Below are 24,879 nucleotides of genomic sequence, written 5' to 3'. Positions count from 1 at the left end.
CTGTCTTTGATGGCTTTCCTACAGCTTTTTTTTTTGCATTCTTGATTATCTGTGCTCAGGAAAGTGTCAGGGCAGTTCTGTGAAGATCCCACTTTCAAAACTGCTCTTACAAACGTCTCGGGGCAGACATACTGTCTCAGTTCCGTTCAGTGCATGTCCTATAACTTATGTGGAACCACATAACACCGGTCCTGAGAGATCTGCATTGGCTCCCAGTATGTTTCCGAGCACAATTCAAAGTGTTGGTGCTGACTTTTAAAGCCCTAAACAGCCTTGGTCCTGTATACCTGAAGGAGCGTCTCCACCCCCATCGTTCAGCCTGGACACTGAGATCCAGCGCCGAGGGCCTTCTGGCGGTTCCCTCACTGTGAGAAGTGGAGTTACAGGCAACCAGACAGAGGGCCTTCTCGGTAGTGGCACCCGCCCTGTGGAACGCCCTCCCCTCAGATGTGAAGGAAATAAGCAGCTATTTTATCTTTAAAAGACATCTGAAGGCAACCCTGTTTAGGGAAGTTTGGGGAATGCTGTATTTTTAACACTCAATTGGAAGCCGCCCAGAGTGGCTGGGGAAACTCAGCCAGATGGGTGGGGTATAAATAATAAATTTATTATTATTATTATTATTATTATTATTATTATTCCTGCTGGAATCCTAGAATTGTAGAGTTGGAAGGGCCCTATGGATCAAAGCAAGCTGTCCCATACAGGGATTCAAACCTGCAACCTTGGCACCATCTGTACCGCTCTCTAACCCTTGGGTAGGCAAACTAAGGCCCAGGGACCGGATCCAGCCCAATAGCCTTCTAAATCTGGGCCACAGACGGTCTTGGAATCACCGTGTTTTTACGTGAGTAGAATATGTCCTTTTATTTAAAATGCATCTCTGGGTTATTTGTGGGGCATAGGAATTCGTTCTTCGTCTTTTTTTCAAAATATAGTCTGGCCCCCCACAAGGTCTGAGGAAAAAGTTTGCTGACCCCTGCTCTAACCAACTGACCTATCCTGTAGCTTTTTATACCATAAATGTTCCAGAGGCATTTTTGTTTTGTGGCACTATAGCGCAAGAGTGCCCCTCCAGAGGGCAATAGTATGGCAGCTTGGGGGGAGTATCACCAATCAGAATGGTGTGTTTACAGTCCGGTGTAAATCCACCACTAATACCCTGTCATTGCATCAATTGCATGTTGCAGAAAACACCTACAAAAACGCCAGTCTGGTGGGGACCTTGAGGTTTTCTTAATCCACATGGATTGTGTGGGTGCAGATTTAAAGTTTGATATAGCAAACTCTGGCACTTTTGGAAACACATATTTGCAAGCATTTACTTCTACCGTAAAAAGAGCCAGTTCGCACAGTCTGATAGATACGGCACTGCTCTAAAGATGGAAACGCAGTACATGCAGTACTATCGCTTCGATCAAAATATTGCAGCTTCTTTAAAGGTAAAGTGACCCCTGACCGTTAGGTCCAATCGCGAACGACACTGGGGTTGCGGCGCTCATTTCGCTTTACTGGCCGAGGGAGCCGGCGTACAGCTTCTGGGTCATGTGGCCAGCATGACTAAGCCGCTTCTGGCAAACCAGAGCAGCACACAGAAACGCCGTTTACCTTCCCGCCGGAGCGATAACTATTTATCTACTTGCACTTCATGCTTTCGAACTGCTAGGTTGGCAGGAGCAGGGACCGAGCAACGGGAGCTCACCCCGTCGCAGGGATTTGAACCGCCGACCTTCTGATTGGCAAGTCCTAGGCTCTGTGGTTTAACCCACAGCGCCACCCGCATCCCTTGCAGCTTCTTTAGCACATTGTAAAAGTATTTCACTCCATCTCCGTATATTTGCAGTTCGCCTTTTTATGCAGCTAGTTACTAAAATCCCATTTACCTAGCTGCTCCCGATAATGTTTCTCTATCCTTTAGTGTAGTTGTGAATTTAATCCAGTTGAGCTGCTCCTAGATTTTCCCGATCGTATCCAATTTATTTGGTTTGTGGGCATTAGCAAACTGTGGCTCTTTCTGTGGCGCACCAGGCCTAAGAGGGTCTGCTGGAGCTCATCCAGAAACCGAGGAGCTGAGGCCCCTACGGTTCATAGAGACTGTAGTCAGACTCCCCTTTCCTATTGCACTGTTTTGCTCCTGAACAGCTACCACTCCTCATGCAAGCTGCAGGGGCTCCTCTCCCCCCTTGTTACAAATGTGCCTTCATTTATGAAGCTGTTCTGGCCCCGTGTTTCTTTCCCTCACCTCTCCTGTGCTGTGGACAATGAAGCTTTCACAGGGTCTGACGGCACACAGCTGCATCTGTAGCAAAACTTCATAAACACCCCGAGTGTAAAAATACGAACCGCCTCCAGCTCCACCACCGAGGCCCGGGCCAATGAGGCTGTGAGGCGGTTCCCGCCGGCACATGGCGGCAGTGTGGCCTAGCAGGTGGGCGCCGCGCCACCGGAAAGAGAAGCAGCCGAATCCCTGGCAGAACGGCCGCTTTTAAAACACGTTCCGTCTGTCGTTCCCCCCGCCGTTTCTCTTCCAACTGAGCTCCCTTGAGGCGCAGAGGAGGGGTGGACCTGGGCTGCCGTGTTTGCCTCGGCAATTTTCGCTCTTTTCGCAGCCAGCTCCTGCGAGCCAAATGGACCCCTCTGTTCCAGCTGCATCTGGACGGAGCGGAGAGCTTGGTGCCGGCAGCGGTTCTGGCCCTTGCCCAACTGGGGTCCGATTCTGGCTCGGCGGGAGAGAAGGCTGGATCCTTGCCATTGCCCTTCGCTCGTTGCTGCAGCTTGCCTGCCTGTCTGCGCTGCCCCCCACTCCCAAACTTCCCCCCACTCCCAACTTCAGGAGGAGGGCAGCCATGTCACATGAGGTAGCAATTAGAGGACATATTGTATGAGCAAAAAAGGGGGGCTCCAGATGTTTGCCAGGGCAAAACACCCCCTGTCCCAAACCTCACATCCTGCATATGGACTGCCTCACCAGAGTGGTGCATGCTCTAGTTATCTCCCGCATGGACTACTGCAGTGCGCTCTACGTGGGGCTACCTTTGAAGGTGACCCGGAAACTACAGCTAATCCAGAATGCAGCAGCTAGACTGGTGACTGGGAGCGGCCGCCAAGACCATATCACACCTGAAAGACCTGCATTGGCTCCCAGTACGTTTCTGAGCACAATTCAAAGTGTTGGTGCTGACCTTTAAAGCCCTAAACGGCCTTGGTCCAGTATACCTGAAGGAGCGTCTCCGCCTCCATCGTTCTGCCAGGACACTGAGGTCCAGCTCCGAGGACCTTCTAGCGGTTCCCTCATTGAAAGAAGTGAGGTTACAGGGAACCAGACAGAGGGCCTGCTCGGTGGTGGCACCCGCCCTGTGGAACACCCTCCCAACAGATGTCAAGGAAATAAACAACTATCTGACTTTTAGAAGACATCTGAAGGCAGCCCTGTTTAGGGAGGTTTTTAATGTTTGATGTTTTATCGTGTTTTCAATATTCTGTTGGGAGCTGCCCAGAGTGGCTAGGGATGCCCAGCCAGATGGGTGGGGTATAAATTATTATTATTATTATTATTATTATTATTATTATTATTATTAGGCACAGCTCCTGGGGACCCCCCTTCCACAGCTGCAAAATGAACCCAGGAGACCGGGCTCTGTGCGATTTCTTCCTTGTACCTGTCCCGCCCACCTTGACCTTGGTTGTGCCATTGTAGACCAGGACGCAAAATGGCTACAGCTCCTTTAGGAAGCTGCCTGCTTCTGGTGCTGTGTATGTTTGCAGTGGCGGTGATGGAAAGGTGGTTCTGGGAAGGACTTTTTTACGGTTCCGTTTGACTCTCCGGCGTTGGAGAAAGGCTGCATTCATCCCATTCGGCTGCTGACGTCCGTGGAGCAAAACGGTGATCAAAGAGATTAGGGCGATGTCTCCTTCCAGCTCCTCGGCCCAAAGCAGAGAACCTGGACGAACTGCAGCTGGGAGGGACTGAAATATCACGAGGTGATGAGATCTTCTAGACATCTCTCCCTGCTTTTTATGTTGGGAAATGGAAGTTTCCCCTCAGGGACCATCTACCTGGGACTTGCGAGAGGGACTAGTTCAAACCAGGCAGGATTGGTCTCGGCAACGTACTTTGCAGGATTTTTCTGTGTGTGTCGGACGCAGAGCTCTCTTGGACTGCTGTGAAATGAAACGAGAACAGACACCCCCCCCCCATCATTTTCTGGCTAGGCCAATATTACTCTGGGTCCACTTTTGCAGTAAAATGAATTGGGAGAGTACCCTGCAAAAGAGAGGCACTATTTTTGAATGCTCCCCTTCGGGAAAAAACATGTCCTCGCAAGAAGAAAAGTAGTGTGTCAAGGAAAAAGATTCTAACCTCCTTCTTTGGCTGCTACTCTGGTTTATCTATTTGCTGGAAGTTTTTAACTTGAAGCCTGAAATGCTGCAATCCATTCTAGCAATTTAGCATGTTGTTGGCATCCATCAATTTGATTCCCTCCCCCTCTTTCTTTTTTCCTTTCTCCTCCTGTGGTGAGGCTGCATTTTAATGTTTTAATTGTTTTAATGTTGTATTTTAATCAACTTGTTTTTATTATTGGTTGTTAGCCGCCCTGAGCCCGGTCTTGGCTGGGGAGGGCGGGGTATAAATAAAATTATTATTATTATTATTATTATTATTATTATTATTATTATTATTATGTCTCACCTCAGTTTTCTAAGCACCTGGGTATGCTTGTCCAGCAGGAATTTTTTTTATCAGGCACCAAAAAGAGTACAGTTGAAGGCTTCTGCTTGATGTCAATAAACAGGGAGTTCCAAGGGTAGACGCTGCCACAGCCACACTAAACCATCAAATGTGGAACGGTGGCATCTGTAGTAGTGCCAATTCTGCCAATCGAAGTGGTGTGTAAATATACTAGTGGATATATGAAAACCATATACAGTGGTACCTCAGTTGTCGAACATAATTCGTCCCGGAAGATCCTTCGACTTCCGAAACATTCGAAAACCGAGGCACAAAGGACTGGCTCAAAGGGTTCAGTTGAGAAAATTGAAAAACATGCAGTGGAAGCCATTTGACCTAAGAGGCGTGTTTACTTCCAGGTTTTTGGCATTTGAAAACTGAAATGTTCGGCTTCTGAGATGCTTGAAAACCGAGGTACCACTGTAGATAGATTTAATTCTATCCATGCGGATTTTTTTGTCAGTGATTGTTGCCTGTCTTTATGCTTTTTGCTGTTCTTATTTTATCTGTAAGGGACATAGGTAGCGCTGTGGGTTAAACCACAGAGCCCAGGACTTGCCGATCAGAAGGTCGGCGGTTCGAATCCCTGCGACGGGGTGAGCTCCCGTTGCTCTGTCCCAGCTCCTGCCAACCTAGCAGTTCGAAAGCACGCCAGTGCAAGTAGATAAATAGGTACCGCTCCGGCAGGAAGGGAAACGGTGTTTCCGTGCGCTGCTCTGGTTCGCCAAAAGCGGCTCCCTCGGCCAATAAAGCGAGATGAGTGCCGCAACTCCAGAGTCAGCCACGACTGGACCTAATGGTCAGGGGTCCTTTACTATTTTATCTGTAAGCCGCCTGGAGTCCCTGTCAGGGGGAAGGGTGGGGTATAAAAATGAATAATAATCATAATAGCATTTAACAAATATTTAAAATGTTCCCCCCTCACAGAGTGTAGGTTTTCTTCCTTTGCTGAGACTTTTTCTTTCCAATTTTGGGCAATTAACATTCTTGCTGCTGTAATAGCATACATAAATAAATTTCTATACATTTTTTTTTTGTCAATACACTATTTTATTCCTTTTTTCCATATTACATCACAATATAAATAAACCAAAGCCATCACCACATCTTCCCCATCCCCCCATATATCCATCAATCAAACCTAATATTCTTTTGTCCCTCCCTCCGCTTCCCTCCGCCCCCACTCAATTTCCTCTACATTCCTAGATTACATTTACCTTTGCATTTTAAAACCATGCCAAATCTTCTATATATTCTTTCCTTTCCTTACTTAATTTACCTTCCCTCAGATACTTTACATTTTAATCTAGGCATATTAACATATCTTTTTTTGAGCAATATTTTACCATATCTTCATCAAAACATTCCCACTCCTTTTAAATTTTTTGATTCGATTGGTTTCTTAAAATAGCCGTTAGTTTTGCCAGAGTTAAGTATTCATTTAGTTTACATTCCTCCCTTAAGGGTAGAGTTTGTGACTTCCACTTAGCAGCAATCACTACTGTACTTGCTTATAAGAGGATCCCCGCCCCTGTGGTATCTCTTCCCCTATCAATCCATTATTATTGATATTTTCAACATCTTCTTTAATTCTTCATGTATTACTGTCCAAAATTTCTTAATTTCCTCCTTCTTAATTTCTGTACAATTAAGGTAGTTCTGTCCCAATAATTCCCAAAAGAAAAGCTTCTGGGTTTGTTTTTTTTAATAAAAGTTATTCTGAACATCCTTTTCGATTCATCGTATATCATTTCCCATTTCGTTTGCATGACGTCGGCTGCCTCGGACGTTGGCCGTGCAGCTCTTAACGCTTCTGCCTTCTCCTTTCTCAGACGCGGAAGCTGTCCAAGGTGGAGCGTCAACGCTTCAGTGAGGAGGTGGAGATGCTGAAGGGACTCCAGCACCCGAATATCGTCCGGTTCTACGACTCGTGGAAGTCTTCGGTGAAGGGGCAGGTCTGCATCGTCCTGGTCACGGAACTCATGACCTCAGGCACCCTCAAAACGTGAGCATGAAACTGGCTGGGTGGCCACCGTGGGAAGGCGGCAGTGAGGTCAGTGTGGAGAGGGCCATGGGGCCTCCGGGGCTGTTGTCCTGCGGTAGTGGGGACGCCCACCATTTCATTTCACGAGGCCTAGGACCCTCATACCTACGGGACCGCCTCTCCTGGTATGCCCCGCGGAGGACGTTTGTTGTTGTTGTTGTTGTTTAGTCATTTATTTGTGTCTAACTCTTCGTGACCCCCTGGATCAGAGCACGCCAGGCACTCCTGTCTTCCACTGCCTCCCGCAGTTTGGTCAAACTCATGCCGGTAGCTTCGAGAACACTATCCAACAACCTTGTCCTCTGTCATCCCCTTCTCCTTGTGCCCTCCATCTTTCCCAACATCAGGGTCTTTTCCAAGGAGTCTTCTCTTCTCAAGAGATGGCCAAAGTATTGGAGCCTCAGATTCAGGATCTGTCCTTCCAGTGAGCACTCAGGGCTGATTTCGTGAAGAATGGATAGGTTTGATCTTCTTGCAGTCCATGGGACTCTCAAGAGTCTCCTCCAACACCATAATTCAAAAGCATCAATTCTTTGGCGATCAGCCTTCTTTATGGTCCAGCTCTAACTTCCGCGGAGGACCTTAAGGTCCATAAATAGCAGTACAGTGGATAAGTTGCATTTTAATACTGTTTTTAAGTTGCGAACGTCATCTTTGCGGGATGCACGTTCGCAACCTGCAGCGTTCGCAACCCGCATCAGCGCACGCGGGTTGCGATTCGGCACTTCTGCGCATGTGCAAAGCGTGGTTTAGTGCTTCTGCGCATGTGTGACCGCCGAAACCCGGAAGTAACCTGTTCTGTTACATCTGGGTTTTGGCAGTCTGCAACCCAAAGCGGCTGTAACCCGAGGTATGACTGTACTCTAGAGGTCCCGGGCCCTAAGGAAGTCAGATTAGCCTCAACCAGGGACAGGGCCTTCTCAGTGATGGCTCCGGCCTGGTGGAACGCTCTGCCTCATGAGACCAGGGCCCTGTGGCATCTGATTTCTTTCTGCAGGGCCTGTAAGGCAGAGTTGTTCTGCCTTGCCTTTGGCTTGGAATCAGCCTGATCCCCTCCCCTTCTTTCCTTTTCCTTCTGTGATGGAACCCCTATTTGGGGACTTCCCTGGCTTTCTTCTGGCCCATGTGGGACCAGTCTGGATAGTTGGTCTTAGTGAAGATTTGACTCCCCCCCCCCCCCCAGTTTTTGATCTGGGCTTCGGCTGAAATGAGGCTGCGCTTTAAGTTGCATTTTAATCCTGTTTTTAAGTTGTATTTTAATCAATTGTTTTTATCCTTGATGTTGGCCGCTTTTTATAAAAGAATGGAGATGGTTTATTGAATATTTACAGATAAATTGCAAACAGATAAAAGCATTAGCAGGATTTCAGTAATAGCCTGCAGTTTCACAAGAGTATATATTTAAAGTACATAAACAAGTGAGCAAATTAAATGAATTTGGATGTGTGTGTGTGTGTGTGTATCTTTATCTTTAAGGAACTGCAGAAAGAGGGGGAAGAAAGTCAAGTTTTGAAATGTTAAAATGATTGTAAAATTATGCAAATGCATAAACTTGAAAAGTATAAATAAAATTAAATTTAAAAAGAGATTGCAAGGTTTTGCTCAGACGGTCCAGTCTTAAAGGTAAAGGGTAAAGGGACCCCTGACCATTAGGTCCAGTCGTGGCCGACTCTGGGGTTGCGGCGCTCATCTCGCTTTATTGGCCTAGGGAGCCGGCGTACAGCTTCCGGGGTCATGTGGCCAGCATGACTAAGCCGCTTCTGGCAAACCAGAGCAGCGCACGGAAATGCCGTTTACCTTTCCGCCGGAGCGTTACCTATTTATCTACTTTCACTTTGACGTGCTTTCGAACTGCTGGTTGGCAGGAGCTGGGACCGAGCAACGGGAGCTCACCCCGCTGCGGGGATTCGAACCGCCGACCTTCTGATCGGCAGGTCCTAGGTTCTGTGGTTTAACCCACAGCGCCACCACCATTCCTAGAGGATGGAGCCCACAGCTGGTTCTTTAGGCGAGGTGGCTATGAGTCTAATGGCGCTTCCATTTTGTAGGTATCTGAAGCGCTTCAAGGAGATGAAGCTAAAAGTCCTCCAGCGCTGGAGCAGACAGATCCTGCGGGGTCTCCATTTCCTCCACACGCGGTCGCCTCCGATCATCCACCGCGACCTGAAGTGCGACAACGTCTTCATCACGGGGCCCACGGGCTCCGTCAAAATCGGGGACCTTGGTCTGGCCACACTCAAGCGGGCGTCATTTGCCAAGAGTGTCATAGGTACCTGAATGTTTCTGTCTCTGGGGGCCAGGTTTGGATAACAGAAATTAGAGCAGGCATGTATCTGGTAAAGAGATCAAAGACTGAATGGGGAGAAAAGTTGGATGAACCATAAAGGTAAAGGGAACCCTGACCATTAGGTCCAGTCGTGGCCAACTCTGGGGTTGCGGCGCTCATCTCGTTTATTGGCCGAGGGAGCCGGCGTACAGCTTCTGGGTCATGTGACCAGTATGACTAAGCCGCTTCTGGCGAGCAGCGCACGGAAATGCTGTTTCCCTTCCCGCCAGAGCGGTACCTATTTATCTACTTGCACTTTGATGTGCTTTCGAACTGCTTGGTTGGCAGGAGCAGGGACTGAGCAACGGGAGCTTACCCCTTCACGGGGATTCGAACCGCCGACCTTCTGATTGGCAAGTCCTAGGCTCTGTGGTTTAACCCACAGTGCCACCCGCGTTGTGCTAAAGACCATAGAATCATATAATTGTATAGTTGGAAGGGACCATTCTGCAATGCAGGAATCTCAGCTCAAGCATCTATGACAGATGGCCATCTAACCTCTGCTTTAAAACCTCCCAGGAGATTCCACAACCTCCCGAGGGAGACTATTCCACTAACAAACAGCTCTTACTGTCCAAAGGTTTTTTCCTGATGTTAAGTCAGAATCTCCTTGGAGCTTGAAGCCCTTGGAGTCCTCCCTTCCAGAGTAGGAGAAAAAAAGCTTGCTCCATGTTCCATGTGGCAGCCATTGAGATACTTGACAATGTTTGTCAAATATCCTCTCAGCCTCCTCTTTTCCAGGCTAAACATACCCAGCTCCTTCAATTGTTCCTCATAAAGCTTGGCTTCCAGACCCTTGATCATCTTGGTTGCCCTCCTCTGCACACGTTCCAGCTTGTCAACATCCTTCTGAAATTGTGGTGTCCAGTGATGCAGTGTTCCAGGTGTGGTCTGACCAAGGCAGAATAGAGTGGAACTATTACTTGCCTTAAAAGGGATGCGGGTGGCGCTGTGGGTTAAACCACAGAGCCTAGGACTTGCTGATCAGAAGGTCGGTGGTTCGAATCCCCGTGACGGGGTGAGCTCCCGTTGCTTGGTCCCTGCTCCTGCCAATCTAGCAGTTTGAAAGTATTGGAAGGTAAAGTTTGAAAGACCGGAAGGTAAATGGCATTTCAGTGCGCTGTTCTGGTTTGCCAGAAGCGGCTTAGTCATGCTGGCCACATGACCTGGAAGCTGTACGCCGGCTACCTCAGCCAATAAAGCGAGATGAGCGCCGCAACCCCAGAGTCGGCCATGACTGGACCTATTGGTCAGGTGTCTCTTTACCTTTATTACTTGCCTTGAAATGAACAGTATACTTCCGTTGATGCAGCCTAGAATAGCATTAGCTTTTTTTGCTGCTGCGTCACGCTGTTGACTTGTGTTAAACTTGTGGTCCACCAAGTCCAGTTAAAGTTAAAAACTCCGTAAGAGGCTCAGAATTGTTGTGATGCTTGCCAAGGATAGGAGTTGCACAGGTGAGGAGCAGACACCAAGGATACCTGCTCTGCCTGCTTTCACCAGGTGCACAGATGGCACGATGAGAAGTGTGTTGTGCTTGAATTGAGAAATAGTTGTGGAAGAGATGTGCTGTAGCTCAAGGTTAAAAAGGTAAAGGTACCCCTGACTGTTAGGTCCAGTCGTGGATGACTCTGGGGTTGCGCGCTCATCTCTCTCTAAAGGCCAAGGGAGCCAGCGTTTGTCCGCAGACAGTTTTTCCAGGTCATGTGGCCAGCATGACTAAGCCGCTTCTGGTGAACCAGAGCAGCGCACGGAAACGCCGTTTACCTTCCCACCAGAGCGGTACCTATTTATCTACTTGCACTTCGTGCTTTCAAACTGCTAGGTGGGCAGGAGCAGGGACCAAGCAATGGGAACTCACCCCGTCGCGGGGATTCGAACCGCTGACCTTCTGATCGGCAAGCCCTAGGCTCTGTGGTGTAGACCGCAGCGCCACCCGTGTCAAGCTCGAGGTTATTAGATCCTTATTAGTCAGAACTGGAGATCTTCAGCGGAAGCTGGATGTGTAATGGGGTGGCACCCATTTCACATTAAAGGGTTATCCTACTGGATAGGTATGTGTGGCATCGTAGAATCCTGCAATTGTAGAGCTACAAGGGGACCCCAAGGGCCATCTACTCCAACCCCCTACAATTCCACCCATTGTGTGTCTCGAACCCATGACCCTGAGATTGAGAGTCTCACGCTCTACCGGCTGAGCTAGTGGCTGAAGGGGGCTGAGCCTCAGATAAAACCCCTTCCTTCCTCTTCTCCCAGGAACCCCAGAATTCATGGCGCCAGAGATGTACGAGGAGAAATACGACGAAGCCGTGGATGTCTATGCCTTTGGCATGTGCATGCTGGAGATGGCCACCTCGGAATACCCCTACTCAGAATGCCAGAATGCGGCTCAGATCTATCGCAAGGTCACTTCGGTGAGAGCATAGCCTCTTGTTTACTTGGGAATCTAGGGCTGGTCTCTCTCCCTTATGAGCTACACCCCTTGCTAGGTCCCCAGGCGTCTCCTCCTCCTCCCAGGGAGAAAAGTAGAAGAGTTTGGATTTGATATCCCTCTTTATCACTACCCTAAAGGTAAAGGTACCCCTGCCCGTACGGGCCAGTCGTGTCCGACTCTAGGGTTGTACGCCCATCTCACTTAAGAGGCCGGGGGCCAGCGCTGTCCGGAGACACTTCCGGGTCGCGTGGCCAGCGTGACGAAGCTGCATCTGGAGAGCCAGCACCAGCGCAGCACACGGAAACGCCGTTTACCTTCCCGCTAGTAAGCGGTCCCTATTTATCTACTTGCACTTAAGAGTGCTTTCGAACTGCTAGGTGGGCAGGAGCTGGGACCGAACGACGGGAGCTCACCCCGCCGTGGGGATTCAAACCGCCAACCATGCGATCGGCAAGCCCTAGGCGCTGAGGTTTTACCCACAGCGCCACCCGCGTCCCCACAACCTACCCACAATCACTACCCAAAGGAGTCTCAAAGCGGTTAACATTCTCCTTTCCCTTCCTCCCCCACAACAAACACTCTGTGAGGTGAGTGAGGCTGAGAGACTTCAGAGAAGTGTGACTGGCCCAAGGTCACCCAGCAGCTGCATGTGGAGGAGCAGGGAAGTGAACCCAGTTCACCAGATTACGTGTCCACCACTCTTAACCACTACACCACACTGGCTCTCACTCTCCTGCCCCCCCAAATATTTCACTGCCATCAGCTCAGACGCAAGAGGTGGAAGGGCAGTTGTGTTATAGGGAACCTCCGAAAGTCTTGCGAAGCAGTTCCTTCTCTGGCGAGGAGGAAAGCCCCACCTCTGGTGGGGAGGAGATGGTGGGACCAGGGGATGCTAGGGAGAGCCTCAACACCGACCCTGAGCAAGCCGGAGGGGAGGGAAGTACCCCTTTGCCAGTGCCCACTCTGAGCAGTAGGTTTCAGCACAGGGAGGGGAGGAGAAGGTTAGGGGTCAAGCGACTGTTATGCTGGGGGAGCTACAAGGACCGACCACTCCCAGATTCTGCTAGCGACTGAGCCAGACATGAACTTGCAACGCTCTTCAGTGTAAATAGTTTTGCACTAAGAATAAAGCCTGGAAAAGACAGGTCAGAGTCTTGCCTGTTTGCTCTTGAGCAACCACATCTGACGGGGGGGGGGGGGGGCTGATATCCCACTCCCTAGTTTTCTGGTTTCTTCCCCTCCCAGGTTTTCATATCCCTAACTTGCAAGCAAAATCTTTCTCCCAGGGGACAAGGGGCTTGGAAGCCTCATGATGCCCTGACTTCTGTCCCCCCACTAACCTCCCCCAAAACCTCTTGACTCCCTGACCCCATCTGAACTGCCCTCTGTCCCTTTTATCACAGGGCATCAAGCCCAGCAGTTTTCACAATGTGAAGGTGCCTGAACTGAAGGAGATCATTGAGGGCTGCATCCGTATGAACAAGTATGAAAGGTAGGGGAGATCTCCGCCGCTTGCCTGATTTCGGCGACCCTTGGTGGGTAAATGGTTATAGGGTCCGGGAAACCTGTTGCTCTCTGGGTTTGGTTGGGCTGCCTCTCATATCACCCCTGCCCAATGGTCAGGCCGGCCGAGGCTGATGGGGGGTTGGAACCCAGCAACTATTCCCCGCCCCTGATACAGGTTACAACCCAAATAATTATTTTTCTTTAAAGAAATGAAGTAATAATAATAATAATTTATTATTTATTCCCTGCCCATCTGGCTGGGTTTCCCCAGCCACTCTGGGCGGCTTCCAACAGAACACTAAAATACAATAACCTATTAAACATTAAATCTTCCCTAAACAGGGCTGCCTTCTTCTAAAAGTTTGGTAGCTGTTTTTCTCTTTGACATCTGGTGGGAGGGTGTTCCACAGGGCAGGTACCACTACCAAGAAGGCCCTCTGCCTGGTTCCCTGTAACTTGGCTTCTCATAGTGAGGGAACCACCAGAAGGCCCTCGGCGCTGGACCTCAGTGTCCGGGCAGAACGATGGGGGTGGAGACGCTCCTTCAGGTACAGTGGGCCGAGGCTGTTTAGGGCTTTCAAGGTCAGCACCAACACTTTGAATTGTGCTTTGAAATGTACTGTACAGGGCTCTTCTTTTGCGAAAACTCCAGGACATTTGGGCAAAGAACAATGGTCCGGGTTGTTGTGGGGTAGAAACTTGGAGACACATGTGGAAATCCAGAACCCATTGGAAGCCTCATCCCCAAGTCAACCTGCAGAAAAGGGTGTGACACATATTTAAACATGTCACCTGTTATTTTAAACTGCACATAAGAATGGCAGAAGTCTCTTGCTGGATTGGACGAGTCTGTGGGTCGCGTAAGCAGTGCTCTTTTTCCGAGGGAAAAAGAAAAGCTGCCAGTACCACTCAGCCGCAAGTGGGCCAAGGGTGGGTACTCTGCACGTGCTCAGAGGCACGCTGCTCTTGCCCATCATTGCTTAGGCGCCAACGGACAGGCCAACCGTAAGTGACCCGCAGGTTTTGGGAGCGACTTTGCAAAGAATGCTGGTTACAGGAAGGCTGGAGGCTCTCATTCCTTCCTCCCCCAATAATGTTTATTAATTTTCATACAAAAGCATAACTTTAACATAACAGAAAAAGAAAAGACAATAATAAAAGAAAAAGAGACTAAAGGAAATAAACTAATTCAAACCTCACATATACCACCACATACAATAAGACTTAGTTAATTAAAATCCAACTTCCTAAACATATTACTTGACTTCCTCTAATCTCTTCCAACTGAATTTCCTTGTAATTAAATGTAGCAGTTTGCAATATCATTATTTCATATAACAATATTCCAGTCATAATCAAATTTCCTAACTTTTCTTATCGTACTTTTTCTTGGTGGCTCTCTTTCGTCAGAGGGCCTGCCGTTTTTGTTCTCATCCAGCCTTTGGTTGGCCTCTGTGCACAGAGCAGCGTTTTCTGCTGCCCGCCTGCCCCTTCTGTGAGCGACATTCGCCGCTGTGCTCTCCAGCGGGGAAACGGGGAGCCGCTTGCACTTCCTCCTTGTTAGACAACACCCTGAGGCACGTCCGGAAAAGCAGAGCGCCGAACGGCTCCTCCGGAGCGTGCTTGCTCTGCCCTCAGCGCTAGTGATTTATTTTTAAAATACAGTGGTACCTTGGTACTCGAACAGCTCGGCTCCCGAACAAATCGACTCTTGAACACCGCAAACCCAGAAGTGTTCCAGTTTGCGAAGGTTTTTCGGAACCCGAAAGTCCAACGCGACTTCTGCTTGAGTGCCAGAGGCTCCTGCAGCCAATCGGAAGCCGTGCCTTTGTTTTCCAACGATTTCGAGAGTCGAACAGACTCCCGGAACAGATTTAAGTTCGACAACCAAGGTACCACTGTACCGCAGTATCACTGGAAATTCCATATATCAAATGCTAATGAGAACTTCAACATGCTGCTCAAGAGGACTTTAGGAATTTTTAAAGAACAAACACATAAAATGGGATCTGTGCTCATGGACTAATCTTGAGGTCCAGCTCCAAGGGCCTTCTGGCGGTTCCCTCCCTGCGAGAAGTGAGGTTACAGGGAACCAGGCAGAGGGCCTTCTCCGTAGTGGCGCCCGCCCTGTGGAACGTCCTCCCATCAGATGTCAAGGAAATAAACAACTATCTGACTTTTAGAAGACATCTGAAGGCAGCCCTGTTTAGGGAAGTTTTTAATGTTTGGTGTTGTATTGTGTTTTTAATATTCTGTTGGGAGCTGACCAGAGTGGCTAGAGAAACCCTGCCAGATGGGCAGGGTTTAAATATAAATAAATTATTATGGGCCACCCAACCCTTCAGCCTCTGCCGGGCATACCTTTTCCCCTCGCGCTCTCTAAGCGTTCCCTTCGCCACCATCCTAATTCTGTGCCCTTCTTTAAATCCACCGCACCTCCCCCCCTCTCTTGCAGATACACCATCAAATATCTCCTGGACCACTCCTTCTTCCAAGAGGACACGGGAGTCCACGTGGAGCTGGCTGAAGAGGACGATGGCGTGAAGTCCAACCTAAAGCTGTGGCTGAGGATGGATGACACAAAGAAGCTCCATGGGAAGTATAAGGACAACAACGCCCTGGAATTCCGATTCGAGCTCTATAAGGATGTGGCTGAGGAAGTGGCCCACGAGATGGTACGAGTCGCTGTTCTTCTCAGGGGTCAGGGAGGCTGGTCTGGACTTTAGGGAGTCCAGGAGTTATTAGGGGCTCGTGGGCAGGGAAGACAGGAGAGGACTGGAAGCATTGGGTGGGTTGCAAAAAGGAGAGGTGCCCTGGCTTCGGCCTACCCAGAAGTCACTGGGAACCATCTCCTCAGTTGCATTTTCTTCAGGATTCTACAGAGTTTGCCTCTTGGGCAATGGCTGCATAGTTACCTTGTATAAGCGCACAACATCATTATGGAATCTTTCATTAGAGGAAAGCCAGTTCATTGCTCATACGCCATGGAGGAACAGTGGTACCTCGGTTTTCGAACGTAATCCATTCCGGAAGACTGCTTGACTTCTGAAACATTTAAAAACAGAAGCATGCATTTCTGGAAGCTTTTACATCCGGAAAACTCAATACGGAACCCGTGTGGCATGTGCGCCTTCCGAAAAGCGTTCAAAAACCAAAGCAGTTACTTCTGGGCTTTCGACGTTCGAAAGCCGAAACGTTCTACTTCCGAGACATTCGAAAATCGAGGTACCACTGTGAGTATATTCCTGGGGCTCAAGGTAGATTAGGACAATGAAATATTAATACAGTGGTACCTCGGGTTAAGAACTTAATTCGTTCCGGAGGTCTGTTCTTAACCTGAAACTGTTCTTAACCTGAAGCACCACTTTAGCTAATGGGTCCTCCCACTGCCGCCGCCGCGCAATTTCTGTTCTCATCCTGAAGCAAAGTTCTTAACCCGTTGTACTATTTCTGGGTTAGTGGAGTCTGTAACCTGAAGTGTCTGTAACCTGAGGTACCACTGTATAGTGGACGCTCGGGTTGCAAACATGATCCGTGTTGCAATTCGGCGCTTCTGCGCAAAGCACGATTTAGCGCGTCTGTGCATGCACGACCGCCGAAACCTAGAAGTAACCCATTCCGGTAGTTCCGGGTTTCGGCAGTCCGTAACCCAAAAAAACGCAACCTGAACCGTCTGTAACTCGAGGTATGTATAGCATTACTTAGTACTACTAATAATTTAATATGGCTCTTCTTTAGGGAGTGGGAAGCACAGTTGTCTCACAGCTAGGGCATTAGAAAACGGAATCAAATGAGCTCTCAGATACATTGCATAAGTTCCTTTTGCAAGGGCCGTGGTCATTCTCACACCGTAACTTTAAAGCATATTCATACCACTTTGAACAGTCATGGCTTCCCCCACAAAGAATCCTGGGAACCGTCGTACATTGGGGAGGCTGAGATTTGTTCAGAGCCACAATCCCTAGCCCCCTTCACACAAATGACAGTTCCCGGAATTCTTTGGGGAAAGTGCGTTTCTGCCAGAATTCAAACTCTTGTTTCCTCCAGCTCCTTCACTTCTGTCCCTGCCTGCTCCCAACTCCCCGCTCCCACAGGTGGTCTTGGGCTTTGTGTGCGAAGCCGACTACAAGCTGGTGGCCAAAGCGGTGCGCGAGCGAGTCCTGGCCATCAAGCGCCAGCGCGAGAAGGCCAAGCGGGCCCAGGAGGAGCAGAGGCGGCACGAACAGGCTCCTGACATCCTTCATCTGCTGGACCTAGACTCTCCGCCCCCTCTCAGCCCTGCCCAGCCGTCGGCACCCACCACACCCGGATCCGGGGATTCTGCACTCGGCCCAACTTTCCCCCCTGAGCCAGAAGAACCAGAAGTCGACCAGCACCAGACTTTCCGATATCAGCATGGCTATTCCTCAGCCACATGTAAGCTCCCTCGCTCCGTCACCTAAGGGTCCTGCAAGCCACCTCTCTGTAGGCAACTATTACATATGAGAGCATACACAGCGGGTGGCGCTGTGGTCTAAACCACTGAGCCTCTTGGGCTTGCTGATCGGAAGGTTGGCTGTTCGAATCCCTACGATGGAGTAATAATAATAATAATAATAATAATAATAATAATAATAATTCATTATTTATACCCCGCCCATCTGGCTGGGTTTCCCCAGCCACTCTGGGCGGCTTCCAACACAACATTAAAATACAGTAAAGCCTCAAGCCTAAAAGTTTCCCTAAACAGGGCTGCCTTCAGATGTTGTCTAAAAGTCTGGTAGTTGTTGTTCTCTTTGACATCTGGTGGGAGGGCTTTTAGAGGAAGGCGTTTAGAGGAGTGAGCTCCCATTGCTTTGTCCCAGCTCCTGCCAACCTAGCAGTTCGAAAGCACGCCTGTGCAAGTAGATAAATGAATACCACTCTGGCGGGAAGGTAAACGGCGTTTCCATGCGCTCCGGTTTCCGTCACGGTGTCCCATTGCTCCAGAAGCAGTTTAATCATGCTGGCCACATGACCCGGAAAGCTGTCTGTGGACAAACGACGGCTCCCTCCCCCTGAAAGCGAGATGAGCGCCACAACCCCATAATCGCCTTTGACTGGACTTCTCCTTTACCTTTTACCTTTACGAGAGAGTACCAGCATGGTGTAAGTGGTTAGAACGGCAAAATTAATTCAGTGTCACCTCAGCTTGCTGCTTCTGAAAGCTGAACCCTCAACGTTGACGTGAGGAAATTGTGGAGGGCAGATATTACATTTACCACTTGTTATGCCATTAAGGAAAATTGTGTGAAAATTGTATGGTATTTGACACTCTGACAGTTGGCTAAGATGTGTAGAACAGTCTCAAATAAGTGTTGGAAGCCTATGCTGGTGGGAAGGTTCCTTTTTCCCTACCTGGTGGACATGCAAATTGGGAGATGATATATAATGAACTTTTAAAAAAAGATGTTCACAATAGATATACTGTACCCCCAAAGCCAGAAGCATTTCTTCTGGGAATATGTGAAACAGAGATCCCAAAAAAAGTTGGTAAAATTCTTTTTGTATGCCACCACGGCAGCCAGAGTACTCTATGACAAAAATGGAAAACACCAGAAAATCCCAACAAAGGAGGAATGGGTACTCAGAAGTGACAGAACTCACAGCTAAAATAAGGAATCAGAAAGACAAAATATTTGTGGAAGAATGGAGACCCTTTTCAGTCTATATAAGAACGCAATATGGCCAAATAAAATTTCAAACAGGTTTTGACTTATGAGCAATGGCAAGGTAATAGAAAAGATTGTAATACGCGATTTAGGTAAATAGATAAGCTTCAAGAGGTTGGAGAGGCAGCGGGGAAGAGAGAGAGAATTAGACCATCACAGATGTAAGGATGGGAAGCCGCCAGGATAAATAAATAGATTTTGATGTAAATTGTGTGTTATATGATCTGAATGTAAATCAATGTAAAATAATAAACATATCTGGGACAAAGTTCCCAGTGAACTTGTAAGTTAGAAGCCAGGCCTGGTCTTTCGTTTCACAGTCGCCCTTTTTCTTTCTCATTTCCACCCCCCAGCTGATTGTGAGACGGATGGATACCTGAGCTCCTCTGGATTTGTGGATTTGTCCGACTTGCCACAGAGCTGCTCCAGCCCCCCAGTCGCCCCTGGGCATTCCTTCGCTTCGGTGAGTGGCAGTGCTGACCCCTGGCATGGGCGGCTGTGGTGCCCCTGTGCGCTTCGAAATAGGGAGGTGTCGAATTGTCACGGCAACCTGCCTTCAATGGTGGTTTTTATATCCCCAGACTATTGCTGTGAGCGTGAACTCCATCAGCGACTTCCCTTCCCCTGGGGACAGGTAAGGACATGCTGGATTGCTGTGGGGAGATAATTTGCTGCAGGGTTTAGGTTGCTGGGAACGTGAGGAGATACAGTGGTACCTCTGGTTATGAACTTAATTATAGTAATAATAATAATAATTTATTATTTATACCCCGCCCATCGGGCTGAGTTTCCTCAGCCACCCTGGGCGGCTTCCAATCGAGTGTTAAAAACAGTACAGCATTAAATATTAAAAACTTCCCTAAGCAGGGCTGCCTTCAGATGTCTTTTAACGATAAGATAGCTGCTTATTTCCTTCACATCTGAAGGGAGGGTGTTCCACAGGGTTGGTGCCACTACCGAGAAGGCCCGCTGCCTGGTTCCCTGTAACCTCACTTCTCGCAGAAGGCCCTCGGAGCTGGACCTCAGTGTCCGAGCAGAACGATGGGGGTGGAGACGCTCCTTCAGGTATACAGGACCGAGGCCGTTTAGGGCTTTAAAGGTCAGCACCAACACTTTGAATTGTGTTTGGAGACATACTGGGAGCCAATGCAGATCTCTCAGAACCGGTGTTATGTGGTCCCAGTGGCCGCTCCCAGTCACCAGTCTAGCTGCCGCATTCTGGATTAATTGCAGTTTCTGGGTCACCTTCAAAGGTAGCACCATGTAGAGCGCATTGCAGTAGTCCAAGCGGGAGATAACTGAACCTGAAACCATTCTTAACCTGAAACCGTTCTTAACCTAAGGTACCACTTTAGCTAATGGGGCCTCCCGCTGCCGCTGCACCGCTGGCACAAAGTGTTTGTAACCCGAGGTGTTTGTAACCCAAGGTACCACTGTACCTGCTTTTCTCACATTCCTCATCCCAAGCCTTGCTGTGTAGCTTGTGGGGTGATGTCAGAGGCATAGCGTGAGGCAGGCAGAGGGGCCATGGGGCCGGGCGCACGATTTTGAGGGAGTTGAATTAGGTGGCTCCACCACCGAGGCCACAGCCGCAGGGAGGCGAGCTGCGTCTGGGCTGGGCCTTCGGGGCAATGGTGCCTCCTTCTCCTCATGACTGGTAAAGGATGCCCACATGTGCCCTTGCCACAGATTCACCCGTCCTGGCACAGTGAAATCAAGAGCAGAGAGAGATTCAGAGGGACAGTAAGCCAAGGCACATTTCGTCATGTGTGCCCAGATCAGTCACATTTGCTCACGTTTCACTTCCTGTTTTGGTCGCCCGCGACGCAGCTACACGTCCGACGTAGCGTCTGGCTTGAGCGATGGTTACGAGGGTATCTCTGCGAGCGAGCGCCGAGCGAAGCCCCTGGCCAAGAAAGGGTCTGGAAGACTGCTGCGCCGCCGTGCCCGATCTCGCCTACGCATCACAAACGTGAGCGCTGCCCGCATTGCGACAGGCTTGGGTGCTATGTGTCCTGATCGGTGGGATATTTGTGTGTGGTTCTGAACTCCCATCTCCATTGCGCTAATATATATCCTGTAGTTCTCAGCTGGTTTGGTTTCCTGACTGACTGACAGTGGGCTGGATCCAGACTTAGTTGTGCTTTGAGTAGACCCACTGGAATTCAAGCCCCATGGATTGCAGTGGGCCTGCTCTTGACATGACTAAGCATGGATTCAACACTGTATTTTTCCCCCCAGAGTGAGAGAGCCGGAGCTCACATGAATTACTGGTATTCGAAGGAAAGGCTACTGTCAGGGAACTGCCATCAGTACTGGAGGGGGAGAGCGAAAGCCAGAGGGATTCCAGAGAGCGTCCAGGGATCGGGAGGAGCAGCTCATCTTCTGGGGAAGAGAATCAGCGTAGCACCAGTGGAGAAGGGGGGCAGGCGGGGGAAGTGGCGATGTGGTCCCATGACTCCTTGCCTGGGACCAGCGGGGAGAGTAGGGGTCCTCCGTTGCCCACGCCCTCCCTGCGCAGAAGGCTTTCGCGCAGAGAGAGTCGGAGGAGACTAGGTGTCAAAGAGCTTCTTTGCTGGAAGAAGTTTAAGAAACGCCCACTGATGGATTCTGCCAGCGACTGAGTCAGCCACGGGTGAGTGGCTGTCCAGACAGAGAAGGTTCACTTTGGCAACCCAGCCAGGTGTTTGCACCCAGCCGGGGAGATAGGCACCTGCTTACGCACGAGCAAGCCCTTAGAACCATTACAGCTACCATTAATGTTTTCGTTTTGCAGGGGGGACAACAGAAAAAAGGAACCCTTTGAAAACCATATGTAAACACAAAGCGCCTTGTCCTCCCCCTTCCTTTCCGGCCGTTGTGAGGGAAACCCCGCGAGATGGGCGGGGTATAAATAATAAATTATTATTATTATTATTATTATTATTATTATTATTATTATTATTATTATTATTTCCAAGCTTCAGAATTCAAATACCTTCAAAGAGCCAAACCCAGTCATTTTGGCAGCTGATTGATTGCAGCCCGTTATCATATATCATTTCAGGAGCACCTCCTGATTAATGCCAATATTCCAAATTAATGAGGAACCAGTCACTAATCTTGCCGGAGACAGAGGCAGAGACACACTCCCAGGTCGCACCCACTCTTGTCTTTCAAGTTGGCAGACACGAGCTTAAGCGGCACAGTGGGATACAGTGTGCTCCCCAGAACCCCCTGAGGAGCAATTGCCAGAAATTTTACCTCATAAATCCTGACTTTCCCCTGCCTAAACCTCCCCACTGCCCCAGATGGCAGTGGAGAGCTACCTCCATTAATCATGACGTCAGGAGGAAACCCTGTCGACCTTGGTTTTAAACGAGCTGTGTCACTTGCGCGTGATTCTAATTGTTCAGTGAGTGCTGCAGTAACTTCAAGCCGAAAGGCAAATTATTGGGCTAGCTTTGTGTACAAACTGCTGTGTGGGCACCAGTTCATTGCTCTCCCAGCTTCCCAGCCAGGGGCGAACGAAGGCATCATGACACCCAGGGCAGGCCGTCGCTACATAGGGCGCATGTGCGGCATTGCTATGTACGACGCATTTGCTGTGTGTAGCGACGTCACACACGAGCTGCATATAGCGGTTTGCTGGCGCTCTAGCACCATACGGACAGTGCCGGGATCCTCTGCTGCAGCCACGAACGAAGGATCCTTTACATGCGGCTGTAGTGGCAACGGAGGGATCCCACCGCCGTCCGTACAGCGCTTGAGTGGCGCCGGCGGCAAACCGCTATGTACAGTGCATGTGCGGCGGCGTTACGTTGTTATGTACAGCGATTTTCCACATGGGGCTGCAGCAGCGCAATGGCTGCTCGTGCCGCCGCTGCGGGATGAGCCCCCACAGGGTGCCTTCTTGTCACCCCCCCCCAGACATGGCATAAAGTTACATCGTGCAAGAGAGTGTATTCAGAAAGGACTCATTCAGGTGTCCTACATGCCAGGAAACGAAATTCCTGCAGATCTGTTGTCTAAGGTTGTTAACAGAGAACAACTTAAGGTTTATGTACAGAGGTTGCAGTTGGGTTGCAGGTACGACAGGTTACAGGGGGAGGGTGCCAGGATATAGTTCCGTTCCACCTTAAAAGGGAACAGGCATGACTGTTGTGTGTCACCTGCCTGTTTACTTCCAGCACTTGCTGGGAACTTCCATTTGTATATAGCTTTTGTGTTGCTGCTGTTCTGCTGGACACGAAGGGAAGCAGACGTGTTTCGTTTGTTCCTGAACTATGCTGAATAAATGCTGTAAATACAGTGGTGCCCCGCAAGACGAACGCCTCGCAAGACGAAAAACCCGCTAGACGAAAGGGTTTTCCGTTTTTCGAGGCGCTTCGCAAGACAAATTTCCCTATGGGCTTGCTTCGCAAGATGAAAACGTCTTGCGAGTCTTGCGAGTTTTTTCCCTTCCCTCCCCCCTTTTTCTAAGCTGCTAATAGGGTTGCTTCGCAAGACGAAAAAACCGCAAGATGAAGAGACTCGCGGAACGGATTCTTTTCGTCTTGCGAGGCACCACTGTATGCTTACGCATTTCTCTGTCCGCCACTTCTGCTGTGAGAAGATTTATTCACTCTGCTGATAGAGCGTGCACGGGTCTCTAAACGTATCTGAGGCTCGTGTCGCTGACTGATGCTGTTCCAAGGGAGACGGGTGATCGTCCAGCTGCCTGCCGGTGGCTCGAACCAGCTGGGGGCCTGCCTGTCTCCCCAGGAGTATCCCAACAGGCACCTGGGGCACACTGCCCCCCCTTCACCCCTGTTGCGATGCCACTGTTCCCAGCACCAACACCGTGGGAGCAGGATACTGAATTAAATGGGGCGTTGGCCTGATCCAAGAAGTCTTTTCTTATGTGGCTTCTTCAAATCTAGTGTATTTGTTTTTAGACTCTTAAAATCAAGTGGCAGTTCAGACAACTGTTTTCCTTCCTGCATAAGGAGAGCCTGCTGGATGAGGCCAATGGCACAACCAATTTGCATTCTGTACTCACAGTGGCCACACCTTTCCTGTGGTTTTCAGCTACTGGGCTTTGGAAGCATTTGATGCCTCTGAAACATAACTGGCCACCCTGCAGGCATAATTCATCTGCAAACGAAAGCTAGAACTGGTCGGAAACATCATATTTCAGTCTGTTCATCCAATGGGCTTGGGGAAAGGGGCACGCACCATTTTGTCCTTTCCCCTGCAAGGTTCTAGTTCAGGGGTCCCCAAACTAAGGCCCACGGGCCGGATAAGGCCCAAGGGACTCGTTTATCTGGCCCAGCGCTGTGTTGCGCAGCTACTCACTTCTGGGTCAGAGGAGCACTGGAAATAGCTTGTGCGCATGTGTAAGCATTATTTCCGGTGCTCATCCGGGTCAGAGGAGGCCCATGCACATGCGCACAAGCTATTTCCGGTGCTCCTCCGACCCGGAAGTGTGCCGGAAATAGCATGTGCACACACATATGGGCACACGCTCCCCTCCCTTTGGCCCGCCACGCGATTGGCGCTGGAAACACCGGCCCAAGGCGCGGTAAGTTTGCTGACCCCTTTTCTAGGTGGTTGGATAGTCTCAAGAGTCTCCGTGTGGTAGTGTTGTTGTTTAATTTGCAACCTTCCATGTGTGCAGATGCCAGTCCAGAATGACCGAGTGGTTGAGTGCCAGCTGCAAACTTACAACAACAAGATGGTGACCTTCAAATTTGACCTGGATGGAGACAGCCCAGAGGAGATTGCCGCTGTCATGGTGAGGACGCAGGGTTTTCACATTTCGGTAAGATTTAGACGCTCTCTCCTGACTCTGACTCCTCTCCCCCATTGTGTCTCCGTCTTCTTCAGGTTGCCAAGGAATTCATCCTGAAATCTGAGCAGGAGGGATTCATCCGGAGAATCCGTGATATCATCCAGCGTGTGGGGACCCTCCTGAGCAAAGACCTGGGGTCTCTGGGCAGCCCTGAAACAGGGAGCCTGTCGCCAATTTTGGCTGCTGATGGACTCTCGGTGAGTGCCAGACCCACGGAAGTCGGGGGAAGTTAGGTAGCCTCCCGGATGTTTCAGCCCTGATCTCCCCCTCTGGTTTCAGTGAAGCCAGAATGAAGTCCAGCAAACCTTTTAGACGCACAGATGTGCTTTGTCAGTTGT

The 24,879-nt window shown here is 49.6% G+C and overlaps 2 protein-coding genes across 2 annotated transcripts in view; both read left to right on the top strand.

Moving 5' to 3' along the window:
• LOC309328166 (mucin-3A-like) overlaps positions 1-24,879 on the top strand; it is a 157,604-nt gene that overhangs the window by 101,645 nt on the left and 31,080 nt on the right. The gene's annotated exons all lie outside the window — the stretch shown is intronic.
• The window catches only part of WNK4 (WNK lysine deficient protein kinase 4), a 63,320-nt gene that overhangs the window by 19,849 nt on the left and 18,592 nt on the right, over positions 1-24,879 (top strand). Inside the window, exons 2-12 of the mRNA XM_081837608.1 lie at positions 6,562-6,734; positions 8,822-9,042; positions 11,356-11,513; positions 12,937-13,025; positions 15,495-15,714; positions 17,134-17,455; positions 19,083-19,192; positions 19,311-19,363; positions 20,560-20,701; positions 24,368-24,484; positions 24,577-24,738. Coding sequence (XP_081693734.1) covers positions 6,562-6,734; positions 8,822-9,042; positions 11,356-11,513; positions 12,937-13,025; positions 15,495-15,714; positions 17,134-17,455; positions 19,083-19,192; positions 19,311-19,363; positions 20,560-20,701; positions 24,368-24,484; positions 24,577-24,738 — 1,767 coding nt within the window. The remainder of the gene's footprint in view (positions 1-6,561; positions 6,735-8,821; positions 9,043-11,355; positions 11,514-12,936; positions 13,026-15,494; positions 15,715-17,133; positions 17,456-19,082; positions 19,193-19,310; positions 19,364-20,559; positions 20,702-24,367; positions 24,485-24,576; positions 24,739-24,879) is intronic.

This window comes from Podarcis erhardii, assembly GCF_964252035.2.
Source record: "Podarcis erhardii genome assembly, chromosome: 13".
In the NCBI taxonomy this organism is placed as follows: Eukaryota; Metazoa; Chordata; class Lepidosauria; order Squamata; family Lacertidae; genus Podarcis; species Podarcis erhardii.
The sequence above is the reverse complement of the archived record's forward strand: the minus strand, read 5'-3'. Positions and strand labels throughout refer to the sequence as shown.